The following is a 16,873-nucleotide window of genomic DNA, read 5'->3' on the forward strand; positions in this document are numbered from 1 at the left end:
GTGGGTTAAACCACAGAGCCTTGGGCTTGCCGATCAGAAGGTCGGTGGTTCGAATCACCGCAACAGGGTGAACTCCCGTTGTTCATTCCCTGCTCCTGCCAACCTAGCAGTTCAAAAGCATGCAGTGCAAGTAGATAAATAGGTACCACTCCAGTGGGAAAGTAAATGGCGTTTCTGTGCCCTGCTCTGGTTCGCCAGAAGCAGCTTAGTCATGCTGGCTACATGACTGTACACTGGCTCCCTCGGGTAGTAAAGCGAGATGAGCACCGCAACCCCAGAGTCATCTGCGACTGGACCTAATAGTCAGGGGGTCCCCTTTACCTTTACCTTTATGAGTTGTATAAGGCAGGTGACTTTATATGCTGCAAGGATTCTTGGTGGGTGCTGTGTATCTCCTGTGTTTCTGCATACAGAAACACATGGTGCTCTCTCCCTTATGTTCCTTGATCCCTGTATGATCCTTTTCTAATCCAGGCCAATATTGGGATTAGGGGAAGAGGAAAAAAAGCTCCTGCTCTCATCACCAGTTTCCCCAAGTGCCAAGCTTTCTTCTTGTAGAGGATGGTTAAGCCCTAAATTGGCTGTGATCCACAGGATAAATCCATGCTTGCTAATGGGGGTTCCTGTATTGTCTGCTGCTCACAGATACAGTGGGGTGGATTATTTAATATCTTTTGATGGAAGTATATTCCTGATATGATTGCTGGTATGACCAATTCCTAAGAGAAGATGTTGGCTCCCATTCTTAAAGTTGCATTACAAGCACATGTGGTTAGTTGCAATCGTTGTATGCTTGCACTGTATATTATTGTAAAATACATTGAAGTAGCATTTTCTAGGCATTTAAACATGTTAGCTGCCTTGAGAAAAGAGTTAAGAAAAATTTAATGGAGCTGTTCAGTTGTTGTTTTTAAAAAAAGACTGTTTTTTATATCCTACCTTTTTATTCATGAAATGGAAAGACCTTCCAAGCTGCCTATTTAAAACTGGGCATTTTATTGGTTGTTGGCTAGTGAATACTTTTTGTGTATTTATCTGGGAAGCTTCAGTTAATGACTGATCTCTCTCTCTCTCTCTCTCTCTCTCTCTCTCTGTGTGTGTGTGTGTGTGTGTGTGTGTGTGTGTGTGTGTGTGTGTTTTCTTACTGTTTTTAGGGTATGGATACCCATCCTATGGGTTTTCTGGTTATGGGCATTCAATGCACTTCCATTCCAGCACAAACAAGACTGGTGCAGGAATGAAGCATGGTAAGCATCAAATAATGTAGGGTTTTTATTTTAAAAATATGTTGAATTTAATTAATTTAATTTAATGCATGCTTTAATATCAACAAAATAAGCATCACTGCTATGTAGTATTTAAACAACATAAACTGGATTTCTCATGATGATTGGTTTTATATATTTTATTATTACTATTACTATTTAGTTGCATCCATCTACATTGTCCTTTAGAAAGAACTGGTTTGATAGGTCTCTACCACAAGTGGCTTCAAATCTAAAAATATAAACAAGGGAAACAAAGAAGGGGTGGAATGGAGACAGAAGAGACGGGAAGAGTGTGCAAAAATTGCAATTACATGTGTTAAGACTTCATTACATGAGAGTATTAGGGTGGGTGGACACAAAGTGTTTCACAGATTGATAAATTCCAGTTGTGTGAATTTCCAAGAGTTAGGAAATATTATCAGATGCCTTTTGCTTGTACATGAGTTTGCTCCCAATTTTAAGCCTGGGCAGGTTGAAGCTGTTTGCAAATACATACTCTGATACTGAATTCTGTTTTATTGTTGTTGTTGTTGTTAATAATAATAATAAGTTTTTTTGTTTTAATTTTGTTTTACTTTACTTAATTGGTATGGGAGGGGTAAGCTAATACTGATTACTTCTCTTTTAAGGACTGTCAAATGGCATGCCAAAAAATGATGGTGAAATCTGCTGCAACAAAAAACGCAGTGTGAAATTCAAGGAGAAAGTAGAGGATGATGAGAAAAGCAAAACCAGAACTAGCACAACTCCCAAAGAAGTTGAAGAAGATGCCTTACCATGTTATGATGCAGACATTTGTTTACAAGGTAACTGGCTTGATTTTGTACTAAGCTAGGAAGGAGAAATCAGGCTTGAACTCTTATGTACTTCAAAAGTGGCCATGTTTGATCTGTTTTGGAGCTACAGGGAGAGTAGAGCTACTTCTGAAGCTCCCCATTGTTCTTCTCTTGCTCAGATTAAAATCTGAGCTGAAGGAGGATTCCTAGCAGGGAGGGAATCCTGGAATCTTGTAGTTCATTAGTTAGCTCTAAGGCTATCTTGGAAGTGAATTGCTTGGAATTGAAACTTCTCTGTTCTCTAGTAGCAAAGTTCCAATCAGTGGTGGTGCCCTGATACATTTTGTGTCTTTTCACCCCCAATAGATGGTTTGTTTTTGGAGAAGGCCATGGAGTTAGCTAAGCGTCATGCAAATGCCCTTTTTGACTATGCAGCTACTGGAGATGTGAAGATGCTACTGGCTGTTCAGCGCCACCTTACAGCTGCCCAGGATGAAAATGGTGACAAGTAAGTCTGGGACACCAAAACCCTCTTTAACACGATGGAGGACAATTTTGCATCTGATAAGAAATTCACTTCCAACTTCCTGAAAGTGTTGGTGGGGGGATCCTCTCTTTAGTCTACAGTTCTGTGCATGCTTAGCTTAGAGTAAATCCTACTGAATTTAGTGAGATTTCCAAGTAAATATGTGCACTGTTGTTTTTAACAATTCTTCCTGTGTGATAAATGTCATATTCTACTCATGAGATGATGCAAGAATGGAAAGTAGAAGTTCCAAAATGAGGATGCATTCCAGTGATTCATTGTAGGTGTTTCTCATTTAGAAACAGAAGCAAAATGACTCCCTTTTGACTTCTGAAGCAGATAAAATCCATCCTGGCCCTTTTCCAGCATTCCTCAAGAATTCAGGTTCTTGGAGTTCCTTCCCTTACGATTGATTCCAGCCGACTACTCTTGCAGAATATCTGTTTGGAGAAGGGGTGAGGAATACAAAGAGAAGGTGGGACTCTCACAAAAACAGCTGTCCAAGGGGAGTGTTGAGACTTGCTTTTACTATCACCATCCTTTGAAAATTCAGGAGGTTCACTCTTCAGGAGGCCTGCCAAGTCCTGTGATGAAGAGCTCCAACTTCCCAGGCTACTCCATTAAAGTCATATCACGATGTGGTCTCAGAAGTAGGGTGACTTGCCACAGGGATCTTTGTCTGAACCTCTAGAGCAGGAATGGGGGCCATATTTGTGGGCCAAATGCAGTCCTCCAGGCCTCCTTACCTGGCGTCCAGGCCACACTCTTCCTGGGCTTACACCCTTTACCAGCTCTGCTCCATACTGACCTCTGCAATGAGTTGGATGCTCTTACTTGACTTCATGGAGGCTAGAAAGGGGTGCATGTGTATAGGAAGTAACCTACTGTACAAAGATAAAATCCACATTTATTGCGCTGCAGACTTTGACCTCTGGCCCTGGCCGCCAATGACATTTGCCTCCCTAAACAGGTCCATCACCCCTTCTAATGTATCCCCACTACCCCACCCTCCCCTGTCATAATTTATTCCTTGTACCAGCCTTCTACAATTACGCTTGCCGTGGCAAGCATGACAACACCATCCAGTGAGTGTGATGGGCAGCAAACCATGTTTGCAGTTTTTTGAAGCTGCAGGATCTTCACATCAGCTTCCTACCATTCCCCACCCCATTCTTAGCTTCAAGGTTGGCCTGACCCTTGGCCAAACGTCTTGGCTTCTGCTCAATGGCCGTTCTCTTAAGAACTGCTGCCATGTATCTGCTAAAGCCTGCACAGTCCCTGCTGATCTATTTCCTGTGGGAAAGAGAAGTGGGGCAGATTCTCCTTTAGCTGCTGCTCCACAGAGGGACCAGTAGCTCCATGGCTGTGCAGTGGCTGATGCCTGCACATTCCCCACCTCTTTTCTGTGGGAAGAAGGGGGGAGACTTCTTCAGAAGACAAACAGGATAGCTCAGTTGGTTAGAGCGTGGTGCTGATAACGCCAAGGTTGCAGGTTCAGTCTCCGGACAGCTGCATATTCCTGCATTGCATACAGTTGGACTAGATGACTAGATGAATTCCATCTCTACAATTTTATGAAATCTGAGCCCCTTTCGTGAACAGCGTCCGAAGCTGGAATTCTTCCACTTGCCTTTGCAAGGGCTTCCTTTGCTGTTTGTGGGAAGCACTTGCACCCACCAAGAAGAAACTGGCTGTCACAGTTTTTTGCTTGGATAGCAAAGAGCAGCCCCAACTTGCATGTCCCTGTTGTCTATTCCATGCTTTGGTCCACCCGATTGCAATGCTCTGGGGAGGCAGTTCCCTCCCCTAAGATCCAATGAAATGTATTCCAGGGGAAGGCAAAGTGCTTAGGTACAGGGTTTAATTATCTATGGCAGAGGTTTTCAAACTTCTTGTTTTCAGGGATTGCTTTCCACACTGATTCATCTGCTGAGGGACCCCTGTGTGTAGGTAGAGGATGCTGCAGACTGATGAGTGTGCTAGGATGCACACTTAGTTCATGTAGGTTGGGCCTCACTGTTTTACCCCATTTGAACTGAGAGTGCACTCGAGAATATGCTGACCACTTCTGTGTGGCAAGGGGATCGTGGCAAGCTTGCTGCCTTTCATGCTGTCTGCCATAACTGTGTTCGTTCCTTGATACACTTTCATGGAACCTATGGGCTTCCCAGTACATAGTTTTCAGAAAATCAGTGGTCTAAACTGAAACTTCACAATAAATTTCCAATGGGGCCCATAGCTCATGATGTGCATGTAAAAGTCCAGTTCCTGGAATGTCCAGATAGAGGAGATCCTTTTTCTGAGAGAGAGAGCTACTGCTAATTAGAGTAAACAGTAGAGAAGGCAAGCAAGAAGTCTCTGACCAGCCCACTTCCTTGCTTTGATTCAGAATCTTGCACAATCCTGGGTTGGCTGCTACCCTGGGTTTCTGCTCAAGCCTTATCCCACTGACTTCCCTGGGTCCATCCCTGTAATATCCATCCAACAAACTGCCAGTGAATCTCACCACTTGCAGCGTGGGTTTCTTCCCTGAACACACTCTGGGACAAGGACGGGATGGGAAATTCCCTTCTCTGAGGAAGTATTGGTATTAGTCAGCACATCTCCGCCTAGAGGGATATGTTGCAATACAACTGTGGCTCTGTAGAGCAAGGAGGAAAGCATTTGGTAATAGGTTTCAACATATCTATTCTCCAAATTAAAATCTAGTACATTGTCCAAGCTCAACCTCTATGTTCCAAGGTTGTATTAAATTTTCAGGGAAGCTGTGTTACATTCCTGAAATTTCCTTTCACCCTGAAGACTCAACAAAGTATAAACCTACCTAAGCATTTTCCAGAGGCAGTGCAGGACATTTTTAAAAGTTGTCTTGTGTTTTGTGTGTGTGTGTGTGCTTAAGTTATTACAAGTATTTAAATCAATTTACAAGTCATACAATACTGTTGCTGACAAAATTGAATTTATCACAGCGGTGATCTAAAAATATCAAATAACTAAAACTTGCAAATGGTATCGAACTCTATGCTATTCAGTACTGATTGGGAAATAAAGGAAGCATGCAGGATACAGATGTAGACATGGGCTTACAATGAAAAGCAATGTAAAATAAATGCTGCTGTATTTCATAGTGGGGGCCTTGATTTCTAAGCTCCTAATGTAATTGCTGACCAAATTAAGGCAGCATTCTGCTGGCCAGTCTTTATGATACTCACTGGTGTCCCAATTGGCTGTAAAATAACCTGTTACAGGAAAAGGGTTTTTGCAATTTATAATGCAACTTATATTAGCTGAATGACTTCCACCTAAAAAAATAAGTGAATTGCTTTAAGGTGCCAGATCATTTCTAGCCGTTTCTGAGCAATTGTAGTGCCAATAGAAGACGGGTTCAGCTCTGCCAGCTGTAATATAAGCTGACCCACCCCAATAATTTTAGCAGCATGAGTCCTAGTCACATTGTGGGGATGAAATAGGAAGTTCTTTCAAGGTAGATTTCTCTTGTTGCTGTTCATTCTGCTCATGCAATGCAGAACGAAATGCAAAAGCTCCAAATTAATTGTGTCCACGCAGGCCAAATTCATACATTATCCATAAATGCCAGTTTAGCTGTTACAGTTCAGCTAATTTCAGCGCTACTTGGGTACCTTTCTAATAGAAAGGATTGTGTGAGTTGGGCCATCCAGCCTCCATGGCTATTGCCCATTGTGAACAAATGGAACTTTCATGTTCAAAGGAAGCTTAGCTGAGTATGAGATTGCCAAACGGCAGACAACATGGAATTGTTACCATCTTCATCCCCTGCTTGAAAACTGCCAGGTATCTGCCCGGCTGCTATTGGGGACAGAATGCTAGTGTAGTCATATCTGACTCTCCAACAAGACAGCTTTTTATAATTCAATTATTTATTTAATTGCGGCATTTGCATTCAAGTTCTCTGGGTGGTGTGCTTCAAATCAAGGGGTCAAATTGTTGGGTGTTTCCATAGTGTTTTTTTTTAACCACCTTTTTTGCATCCTGAAATAATGGATATATTGTGCAGTCACATTGTGGTGACAATACTGAAAACCAGAGAAGCTGGATTTTGTAATGATTCAATTTACATACCAAGTGTGCACAGAGTGGGGGGTGTCCCCTTTTACATATCACATTTTCCCACTGAATCTTGTGGTTTTGAATCACATTAGGTATAAAAATGGAGAAAGCTTCATGTTGAGCCCAAAATTAGTGAATTCCTTGGGGGAAAAACAATTCCTCTGGTACTGTTTAGGAACAGCCATGAGACTTATTAAACATGTTTCACTCTAAAACTATGATGCATTAAACACTTTGCAAACCAAAATTGTTTATTATTAAAACTCTGTTTTATTATTATTAAAACTCTCAGTTTACAAGGCTTACAGTGGTTTTTGATATACAGTGGTACCTCGGGTTACAGACACTTCAGGTTACAGACGCTTCAGGTTATAGACTCCGCTCACCCAGAAATAGTAGCTCAGGTTAAGTACTTTGCTTCAGGATGAGAACAGAAATCGCACAGTGGCGCCACTGCAGCAGCGGGAGACCCCATTAGCTAAAGTGGTGCTTCAGATTAAGAACAGTTAAAGGTTAAGTACGGACTTCCAGAACGAATTAAGTTCTTAACCGAAGGTACAACTGTACACACATACACATTCATTTCACAGAGTTTTGATAACATGCACAAATGTTAGCCACATGTCCAGTAATGAAATAGATTTGAAACAGAATTGGTGAGAGCATATAGCCCTCCAGCTTGTTGGTGGACTCCAGTTCCCATCATCCCTGATCCATTGGCCTTGCTGGCTGAGGCTGATGGAAAATGGAGTGAAGCAGCACCAATACCATTCCCCATGCATGCCATAAATACCTCTTTCCCTATCTGTTTTACATTGTGTAGCTTAATGTGTGTATTTCTTTCCCCATCCCCCTTTGTTCAACATCAGTGTACTTCACTTAGCAATTATTCATCTGCATAAGGAGCTGGTGAGGAACCTCTTAGAAGTGGTAGCAGATTTGAATGCTGATGATGTCCTCAATGTGAGAAATGACCTTTACCAGGTATGGAAAACATGGGGAGGACGATCCTCTGCTTTAGCATCTTTTGCTCTTACTTATGACTCTTCAAGGACCACGCAATGTATTGCAAAATTCAGAGAACGGCAAATTTCAATGGATGCACGGGAACCTTGTTTTGGAAAGAGCGAATTAGGTCGATTCGCCTTTAAACACATGCTGAATTCAGTTTCTCCTCCATCCCTACCTGTGGAATGCTTTGACAGACACTGCAGGGAGGCAGTGCCATGTCAAATGACATGGGTGCCAAAAAGTCTAATGAAAGATGCCTCTCTATTTAATCTCTCTGACTGCTCAACTCATGTGAACCAACCCAAGTTACGTTTTGTACTCATTGTAAAACAGAGATGAGGAAAATGTGTATTTTTGCCCCACCCAACGTGGGTGATGATCGGGGATTATCCTTGTTTTAAGTAAGACAAGGGCGTATTGAACATTGATCAGGTTAATCTGGGGAAATCCTTTTTTCGCCTATTTGTATTGCATTTGTTTGTTACATTTAAGTCAGCCTTTCTATAAAAAGATGCCCTGGGTGGCTTACAAGGTCCAATAAATAAGTAACACTACAATAAATATCAAAAGGAAAGTGTGTAAGAATTGGGTTAGGGCAAAAAAAAAAAAAATTAAAATTATCAACTAGTTGGGTGGCACTCAACTAAGTTCTACTCAGAGTATACCCACTGAAATGAATGTTCATGAGTACATTAGGTTCATTAATTGCAATAGATCTGCTGAGTAAAACTTACCTGAATACCAGCCAATGAAAGTAAAAAATGCAGATTAAAATGCATAGCACATTGTTTTGTGGACGTTTTGCTTGGTACTGGGATTTTTCTTTTTCTTTTTTAACAGATTCAGTTGCACAAATGGTGTTTATGATTATCACTGCATTTGGGTGATTCCTATTTTCTTTTCTTTTTGCAGACTCCCTTGCACTTGGCTGTTATCACAAAGCAGGCAGGAGTGGTGAAGGACTTGCTTAGAGCTGGGGCAGATGTGAGCCTCTTGGACCGCTATGGCAATTCGGTCTTGCATCTAGCAGCGAAGCAAGGAGACGAGAAGGTGTTGAGTATGCTGCTTAGCCACAAAGAGACCTCTCTGATGAGAGACCTTCCTAATGGGGAAGGTAGGCAAAATGACACAGAGCAATTTTGGCTATACGTCTCTCAAACTCTGTAGGATCAAGCAGAACATAGCATTTTATCAGTCACTTCTTCAGGACAGATGTCTGATTCAGTCCCAGTGTTGTCAATCAACAGATGGGCTGTTGCATCAAAACACATGCAAATTTCTTCCAGATGCATGTTTTATATACTGTGTCATCGGCATACATGGTGATTTTCCGAGTTTTGTACATAAACAGCAGCAGCAAACCAAAACTATAACAGGAAGTCAGGCTTCTGCCCTAAAGCAACTTGCAACCTAAAGTCAACAGTGGAGAAGAGTAACTGCAGGAAGGGAGTGGCAGAATCTTTGTGTCAATCTCCCACACAAATAACCAGGCAGAAGCTGCAGAAAGCCACGTAACACTGCCTCTCAACTTATCTCCCCTGCCCCTATTACTTTTTGAAAGAGAAAGCATAAGGGTTTTTTCATTTTTAAAATGTTGCATTCATAGTCCTTGTTTCCAAAAAGTGTTTATTTATTAAACTTAGAATTGTATAGTTGGAAGGGACCCCAAGGGACTAGTCCAGCCCCCAGCAATGCAGGAATCTCAGCTAAAGCATCCATGACAGATGGCCATCCAACCTCTGCTTTAAAACCTCCAAGGAAGGAGAGACCACAACATCCCGAGGGAGTCTGTTCCACTGTCGAACAGCTGTCAGAAAGCTTTTCCTAATGTTTAGACGGCACCTCCTTTCTTGTAACTTGAAGCCATTGATTCGAGTCCTACCCACCAGAGCAGGAGAGAACAAGCTTGTTCTTCCATGTGACACCTCTTGAGATATTTGAAGATGGCTATCATATCTCCTCTCAGTCTCCTCTTTTCCAGGCTGAACATACCCAACTCCCTCAACCGTTCCTCATAAGGCTTGGTTTCCAGACCCTTGATCATTGGTTGCCCTAGTCGCTTGTCACTCAAAGGTCTCCAAGCGACTTGGAGAAAAATATGCAATACTTAATACCGTAGGGGGAATGCGGAGGGGGTGGAATTCTATACTATGTTAATGTTTCATATAACATCCATGGGGGGGGGGGAACCAAGCTGTATAAATAATGGTGAACAACATTAACAATACTCAAATGATAAACAAATCAATACTCTGACCCACTAATTTAGCAAATAAACAAAACCTCCGCTTCCCCCCTAGTCCACAAAACATGCCCAAAGCAGTAAAATCCGCAGTAGAAAGCACAAAATAAGCAACAGAAACATATAAAAATTAAGATCCATTAAAAAGTAAAAATACAAGGCTGTTTGAAAACATGATTTATATTAAATGTGCAGATTGCAACACAGAGCACCAGAGAAATATGGTTCAGAAAGGTTTGCCTCTCCACCCCGCCAAGTACCATGCTGCCTGATATTTGAAGGGTGCTATTTGAATCACTGTTATCTGCCATTCCCATTTACAGGTGTCATGGCATTTCAGCTGAAACTTCAGTGTTTTTCAGTTACTCACTAAGAATGTTCTTTTTATGGGTGTTTGGGGACATGGAAACACTTGCCAACAGAGCTTAGCTCCAGCCACTTCCCCCAATGACACATGTAGTTTTTCAAACTTAATACCTACCTGTTAATAAACTTAAACATGGAGGAGGGGGCTTTCGAGGTGCTTCTAGCTATGATGGCTATGCTTAGCCTCCACAGCAACACCAGCTGCTGGAAATCACAGGAGGGGAGAATGCAAGAGTTCAAATCCTGCTCTCGGGTTTCTTACAGGCATCTGTCTGGCCATTGTGAGAATAGGAGGCTGGGCTAGATGGACCATTGACCCAATCCAGTAGGCTCTTCTTGGGTTCTTAATATTCACTTATTTTTGCTGTCACTGTACAAAACAAGTTTTAAAAGGAAATGAAACCAGCTGCTATGGTAATCTCTCTTCCCCCTACTTTTCTGACATGCATCCCAAAACTGTAGGTCTTCTCCTTTCATGAATTACTGCTCCCAAATCATGAGAAGCCGAAACCCAGCCTCCCTTTATTGCCCACGTTTAGCTTTTCTGCAGCTACTTTTCGGAGCTTGAGATCTCGTCGCACTATTCAGCTGCTGTACTGTACTTCTTCATTGCAGGGCTGGCTGTTATTCACCTAGCCGTGATGGCAAATAGCGTGTCTTGTCTCCGGCTGCTCATAGCTGCTGGTGCTGATGTCAACGCCCAAGAACAGAAATCTGGCAGAACTGCCTTGCACCTGGCTGTCGAACAAGGAAATATATCCTTGGCAGGTTGCCTTCTGCTTGAGGTGAGCTTCATGGGGGCCAGAACCACTTTGTTTTCCTAGCCAATTTTCCTTGCTTCCTAGGTCATAGTTGGCAATGTGCAGCCCACAGGTCATGCATGGCAATAATGTCACAGAAGCATTTTCTGTCGTCCCAAATGTTCATTGATGGCTGCTCTCCCCCCCTGCACATTGAGCAATTAAAAAAAACAAACCAAGATAATTCTGCTTTTTCGAATGAGACGAATGTAGTATAACTGCATAATTATTTTATACATTTTTGATTAAACAAAAGGTCTCTCTGACCTTTCTTTAAGCTCAAGGTTTGTAGACATGACCCACTGAAAGTTTTCCCTCCTCTGATCTTGGATACTTGCAGTGAAATCCTACATATAGCTACTCAGAAGTCCCACTGAGTTCATCAGTACTTACGCCCTGGTAACTGGGAATAGGATTGCAGCTTTAAATGGATTTGACTGATGCATTCTAAAGCTATTATTAAGAGCCTGTAGCACGGCTAAGAAGCCTGAACCTTCAGTGTTTCAGTGTATCTGAAGAAGTGTGCATGCACACGAAAGCTCATACCAAGAACTAACTTAGTTGGTCTTTAAGGTGCTACTGGAAGGAATTTTTTTGTTTTGACTATGGCAGACCAACACGGCTACCTATCTGTAACCCGAACCTTTAGAATACAATAAAGTTTTACAATCTAAAAACTGAGTTTTAGATTCTGTGGTGACCTTTCATTTGTTTACTTATTTTGTTAGCAGTTACTGACATTCACTTTCATCTAGTAACACATGGAGAGCAATGTATATTCTGATGGGCCTGGTTTGCAATTGAATATCAATGTATACTTATACTGGCCTTTTACCAGTTAAAAAACAGTAAAACCTGCATAAATGTGTGATCACATTTCACCAATAATTTAGTGTTGTATTAAATCTGGAATGGGTGTGTGCATGTATGTATGTATTTATTTTATTTTTATTTTTGCAAAACATTCATTTTTACAGCTTACCATCCAAGGTATTTTTTTGGACCATTCTGTTAAATATTTTTTCCACATTATTTATCTTTGCTTAATGTACATTTTTTTAAAATAAATGTGAGTAAACACTTAACTCAATATTTAATTATCAAGAGTTCATCCGATGCTCTTTTTGTTCGCTTATTTGTTTACAAATGGCTTCATTTCGGCTCTAAATTCAGCACTCTTAAGTATCATTCTCACACAAGTCCATATACAAAAGTAAATGTTCATCCCAGGTCAAGCTGGCCCAAAATTGTGTAGAGGCATCAAGGTATGGTCCCAGTGTGCATGTAAGTAGCTAAACCAGCATTTCTTTCTTTCCTCTTTTTTAAAAGGGTGATGCATTTGTTGACAGCACTACATATGATGGAACGACTCCACTTCACATAGCAGCTGGAAGGGGGTCTACAAAAATGACAGCTCTTCTCAAAGCAGCAGGTAAGAAAATAACATTAAACTCTTCCTGATGCTTTAGTGCTGTGAAATAATTTTTCCCCAGACTCTCCTTGATTATCGCCTTTTTCTCTTAATTTCCCAGCGGTATTCGCAAGTTAGGGACGCAGGTGGCGCTGTGGGTTAAAGCCTCAGCGCCTAGGACTTGCCGATCGAAAGGTCAGCGGTTCGAATCCCTGCGGCGGGGTGCGCTCCCGCTGCTCGGTCCCAGCGCCTGCCAACCTAGCAGTTCGAAAGCACCTCCGGGTGCAAGTAGATAAATAGGGACCGCTTACCAGCGGGAAGGTAAACGGCGTTTCCGTGTGCGGCTCTGGCTCGCCAGAGCAGCGATGTCACGCTGGCCACGTGACCCGGAAGTGTCTCCGGACAGCGCTGGCCCCTGGCCTCTTAAGTGAGATGGGCGCACAACCCCAGAGTCTGTCAAGACTGGCCTTTACCTTTTACCTATTCGCAAGTTACATTCAGTGAGTGTACAGTCTTTGTACACAAGTAGTAAAGCTATACAGTTGCTGACATGCAGTGTAGAGTTTGTGTGCCTGTGTGCACAGTGGTTGAACTATACAAATGACCAAGTCACATTGTTTCACACAAACCTGCGTAGACATGTTCTTGTGTTCAGTGTACTGTTAGGCACTGTGGTCTAAACCACCGAGCCTCTTGGGCTTGCCAATCAGAAGGTCAGCAGTTCGATTCCCTGCGATGGGATGAGCTCCCGTTGCTCTGTCCCAGCTCCTGCCAACCTAGCAGTTCGAAAGCACGCCAGTGCAAGTAGATAAATAGGGAAGGTAAACGGCATTTCCATGCACTCTGGCACTCGTCACGGTGTCCCGTTGCGCCAGAAGCAGTTTAGTCATGCTGGCCACATGACCTGGAAAGCTGTCTGTAGACAAACTCCGGCTCCCTCAGCCTGAAATCGAGATGGGTGCCACAACCCCAGTTTCCTTTGACTGGACTTAACCATCCAGAGGTCCTTTACCTTTACCTTAGCTGCTATTATTATTATTATTATTATTATTATTAAAACTTCTATACTGCCTTCATCCAAAGATTTCAGGGCAGTTTACAATACTGTATGCACAATGCATACAATAACAACAGACAAAAGCAATATTCCCCCCAACACAATTTATAAGACCCTAGATTGTTTAATTAGCTAAAGGCCTGGGAGAAGAGGAATGTTTTTGCCTGGTGCCTAAATATATGTGACAAAGGTGCCAGGTGAGCCTCACTGGGGAGAGCTTTCCACAGGTGGGGAGCCACTGCAGAAAAGCCTGTTCTTGTGTGCTACCCTCTGAACCTCTCGTATAATGTGTGAGGAAGACTCCTGTCCCCTATGCTGCTTTTCCATCACCAGTGTTGAAAGTAAGATTTAATGACTAGCCTTTGTATGTGGAATGTGGTGGGAGTTGCCTCAGGTAGCAAAATGACCCCAGCCAAATCAGTAATTTTCCCTTCCCTCCCAGAAGCTGGACTGCAAACCGTTTTGTTCTCTCAGCAACTCCAAGCCATTGCACTGTAGCAAAGAGGCATCTCATCACCACAAGCGTAATACAGTATTAATAACTGGTGTATTTGAATGGATTTTATGTCATGAAGCACTTGAGCGCCCCCTTCTGGAAAAACATTTGTAGCAGCATTGAATAAGTTGCAGGAAAAGGCCCTAAGACATTGTTATAATCACGTAACACTAAATTCTTAAAGAATGAGAAGTTTTTTAATAAGAGAGGCAAAAGGTGAAGCAGAAAAATGAGAATCCTAAACAAAACAAAGACTTCTGTCCAAAAGCACGCATCTTTTTGATAGGCGTGAACCATGCAAAACGAACAAAAAGGTTCATTTTTTACCCAGTCTAGCATTTTAAATCTATCGTTCTTGGATAAAAGTAAAGGAGGCTTTACATATGGCAACCTTTGGTGAGTGACAGATCTATCCCATTCTGCATATAGAAGCCAAACAGACTGGCAGTGGAGTCTTCAACACTGGTGATGCTTAGGCAGGTCAGATTAGGGGGCCTAGGGCAGGCAGTGTGGGGGCAGAGAGGATCAGGAGGAACAACCAGAGGCTTCTACTGCCACCCACCACCCCACATCAAGCCGCCCATAATGTCGCCTCATAATGTTAGGGCAGGCCCTACACACTGGAATTCCTTTTGCATATTTACTTGACTGAATATTAGAGCAGAAGGGTTTACTGATGCGAAGGTGTTACGATCTTTCACTGTGTTGCTTTGCTTCACCTCGCAGGCGCAGATCCCCACATTGAGAACTTTGAACCATTGTTTGAACAAGATGACGTGAAAGACAAAGATGGTGAAGATGAAGGGGTCATACCTGGAACAACACCTTTGGACATGGCAGCTAGCTGGGAGGCAAGTGGTTAGGATGAAGGCATCTCAAGAGCCAGTACATCTTTCATTTAAGGCCTGTTTGAGAATATGGACCAGGCCCTTTTTTCCAATCTGTGTACAGGAATGTGGGGAGTGGGAAGAACTAGTCTTTAGTATTAAAAACTACAAGAATACCCATATATATACAGTGGTGCCTCGCAAGACGAAATTAATTCGTTCCGCAAGTTTTTTCGTCTTGCGAGTTTTTCGTCTCGCGAAGCACGGTTTCCCATAGGAATGCATTAAAAATCAATTAATGCGTTCCTATGGAGACCGCTTGCCAGGCTGGCGGTGCGGAGAAGGGCTTTTCTCCCCACCGCAAGCCTTCAGCACAGGTACGGGAACAGAGGGGAAGGCGCGCAGGGCTTCTCCTCTGTTCCCGGGACTTGCGGTGGGAGGAGGGTTTTTCCTCCCCACCGCCAACATTCAGAACAGCATTCTGAATGTTGGCAGTGGGGAGGAAAGCCCTCCTCCCACCGCAAGCCTTCAGGACAGGTCCGGGAACAGAGGGGAAGGCGCGCAGCGCTTCTCCTCTGTTCCCGGGACTTGCGGTGGGAGGAGGGTTTTTCCTCCCCACCGCCAACATTCAGAACAGCATTCTGAATGTTGGCGGTGGGAAGGAAAACCCTCCTCCCGCCGCCAGCCTTCGGAGCAGCCTTCTGTAGGCTGCTGGTGGGGCGGAGAGACCTCCTCCCGCCGCCAGCCTTCAGAGGAGCCCTCCGAAGCCTGGCGGGGGGAGGAGGGCTCTCCGCCCCATCGCCAGCCTTCGGAGGAGCCCTCCGAAGCCTGGCGGGGGGAGGAGGGCTCTCCGCCCCATCGCCAGCCTTCGGAGGAGCCCTCCGAAGCCTGGCGGGGGGAGGAGGGCTCTCCGCCCCATCGCCAGCCTTCGGAGGAGCCCTCCGAAGCCTGGCGGGGGGAGGAGGGCTCTCCGCCCCATCGCCAGCCTTCGGAGGAGCCCTCCGAAGCCTGGCGAGGGGAGGAGGGCTCTCCGCCCCATCGCCAGCCTTCGGAGGAGCCCTCCGAAGCCTGGCGGGGGGAGGAGGGCTCTCCGCCCCATCGCCAGGCTTCGGAAGAGCCCTCCGAAGCCTGGCGGGGGGAGGAGGGCTCTCCGCCCCATCGCCAGCCTTCGGAAGAGCCCTCCGAAGCCTGGCGGGCGGAGGAGGGCTCTCCGCCCCATCGCCAGCCTTCGGAAGAGCCCTCCGAAGCCTGGCGGGGGGAGGAGGGCTCTCCGCACCATCGCCAGCCTTCGGAGGAGCCCTCCGAAGCCTGGCGGGGGGAGGAGGGCTCTCCGCCCCACCACCAGCCTTCGGAGGAGGTCCGAGGACAGTGGGGAAGACGCGCTGCACTTCCCCGCTGTCCCTGGAGATTTCCCTATGGGCTTTCGTCTTGCGAAGGAAGCCCATAGGGAAATTCGTTTTGCGAAGCGCCTCCAAAACGGAAAACCCTTTCGTCTAGCGGGTTTTTCGTCTTGCGAGGCGTTCGTCTTGCGGGGCACCACTGTATTGCAGTTTGGGGTGACAATCAAAGATGCAGCAGTTGACTTGGTTGCAGCTGCAATTTGATTTACATTTAAAAAATAATTCTCTTTTCTTTAAAGTATGGCTGAGAAGAAGCAGAAGGGCTTTTTTGTGACGGTACTCACCTGTACAGAGTACTGGCACCTCCTTACTTTAAAAATGGAAGCAGTCACTTCCAATTTTTTCTTTGCACTTATGCTGGAGGAGGTAGGAAAGTGTGACCTTCCTCCAGCACTAAAATACAGATATGCATTATGCTACCAGCTGACCACTTGAAGACTATAAATGCCAGAATTGAAACTTAAATGTACAGGTTGCAGCTGGATGCTTGCACTTTGCGTTTTCACTAATTAGCTAACTGTTCTTCCTAACAGGTGTACGATATCTTGAATGGTAAACCCTCCAAATCAAAGGTAGCTTCCGAAGATCTATTGACACAAGGTAA

At 44.2% G+C, this 16,873-nt stretch overlaps 2 protein-coding genes across 3 annotated transcripts in view; one reads left to right on the forward strand and one right to left on the reverse strand.

Moving 5' to 3' along the window:
- The window catches only part of MANBA (mannosidase beta), a 204,695-nt gene that overhangs the window by 110,686 nt on the left and 77,136 nt on the right, over positions 1-16,873 (reverse strand). The window lies entirely within an intron of this gene.
- NFKB1 (nuclear factor kappa B subunit 1) overlaps positions 1-16,873 on the forward strand; it is a 71,108-nt gene that overhangs the window by 47,891 nt on the left and 6,344 nt on the right. Inside the window, exons 13-21 of the mRNA XM_081925519.1 lie at positions 1,155-1,247; positions 1,898-2,074; positions 2,411-2,552; positions 7,529-7,643; positions 8,583-8,784; positions 10,894-11,063; positions 12,408-12,510; positions 14,769-14,893; positions 16,803-16,869. Of these exons, the coding sequence (XP_081781645.1) occupies positions 1,155-1,247; positions 1,898-2,074; positions 2,411-2,552; positions 7,529-7,643; positions 8,583-8,784; positions 10,894-11,063; positions 12,408-12,510; positions 14,769-14,893; positions 16,803-16,869 (1,194 nt within the window). The remainder of the gene's footprint in view (positions 1-1,154; positions 1,248-1,897; positions 2,075-2,410; positions 2,553-7,528; positions 7,644-8,582; positions 8,785-10,893; positions 11,064-12,407; positions 12,511-14,768; positions 14,894-16,802; positions 16,870-16,873) is intronic.

This window comes from Podarcis melisellensis, assembly GCF_964234715.1.
Source record: "Podarcis melisellensis genome assembly, chromosome: 9".
In the NCBI taxonomy this organism is placed as follows: Eukaryota; Metazoa; Chordata; class Lepidosauria; order Squamata; family Lacertidae; genus Podarcis; species Podarcis melisellensis.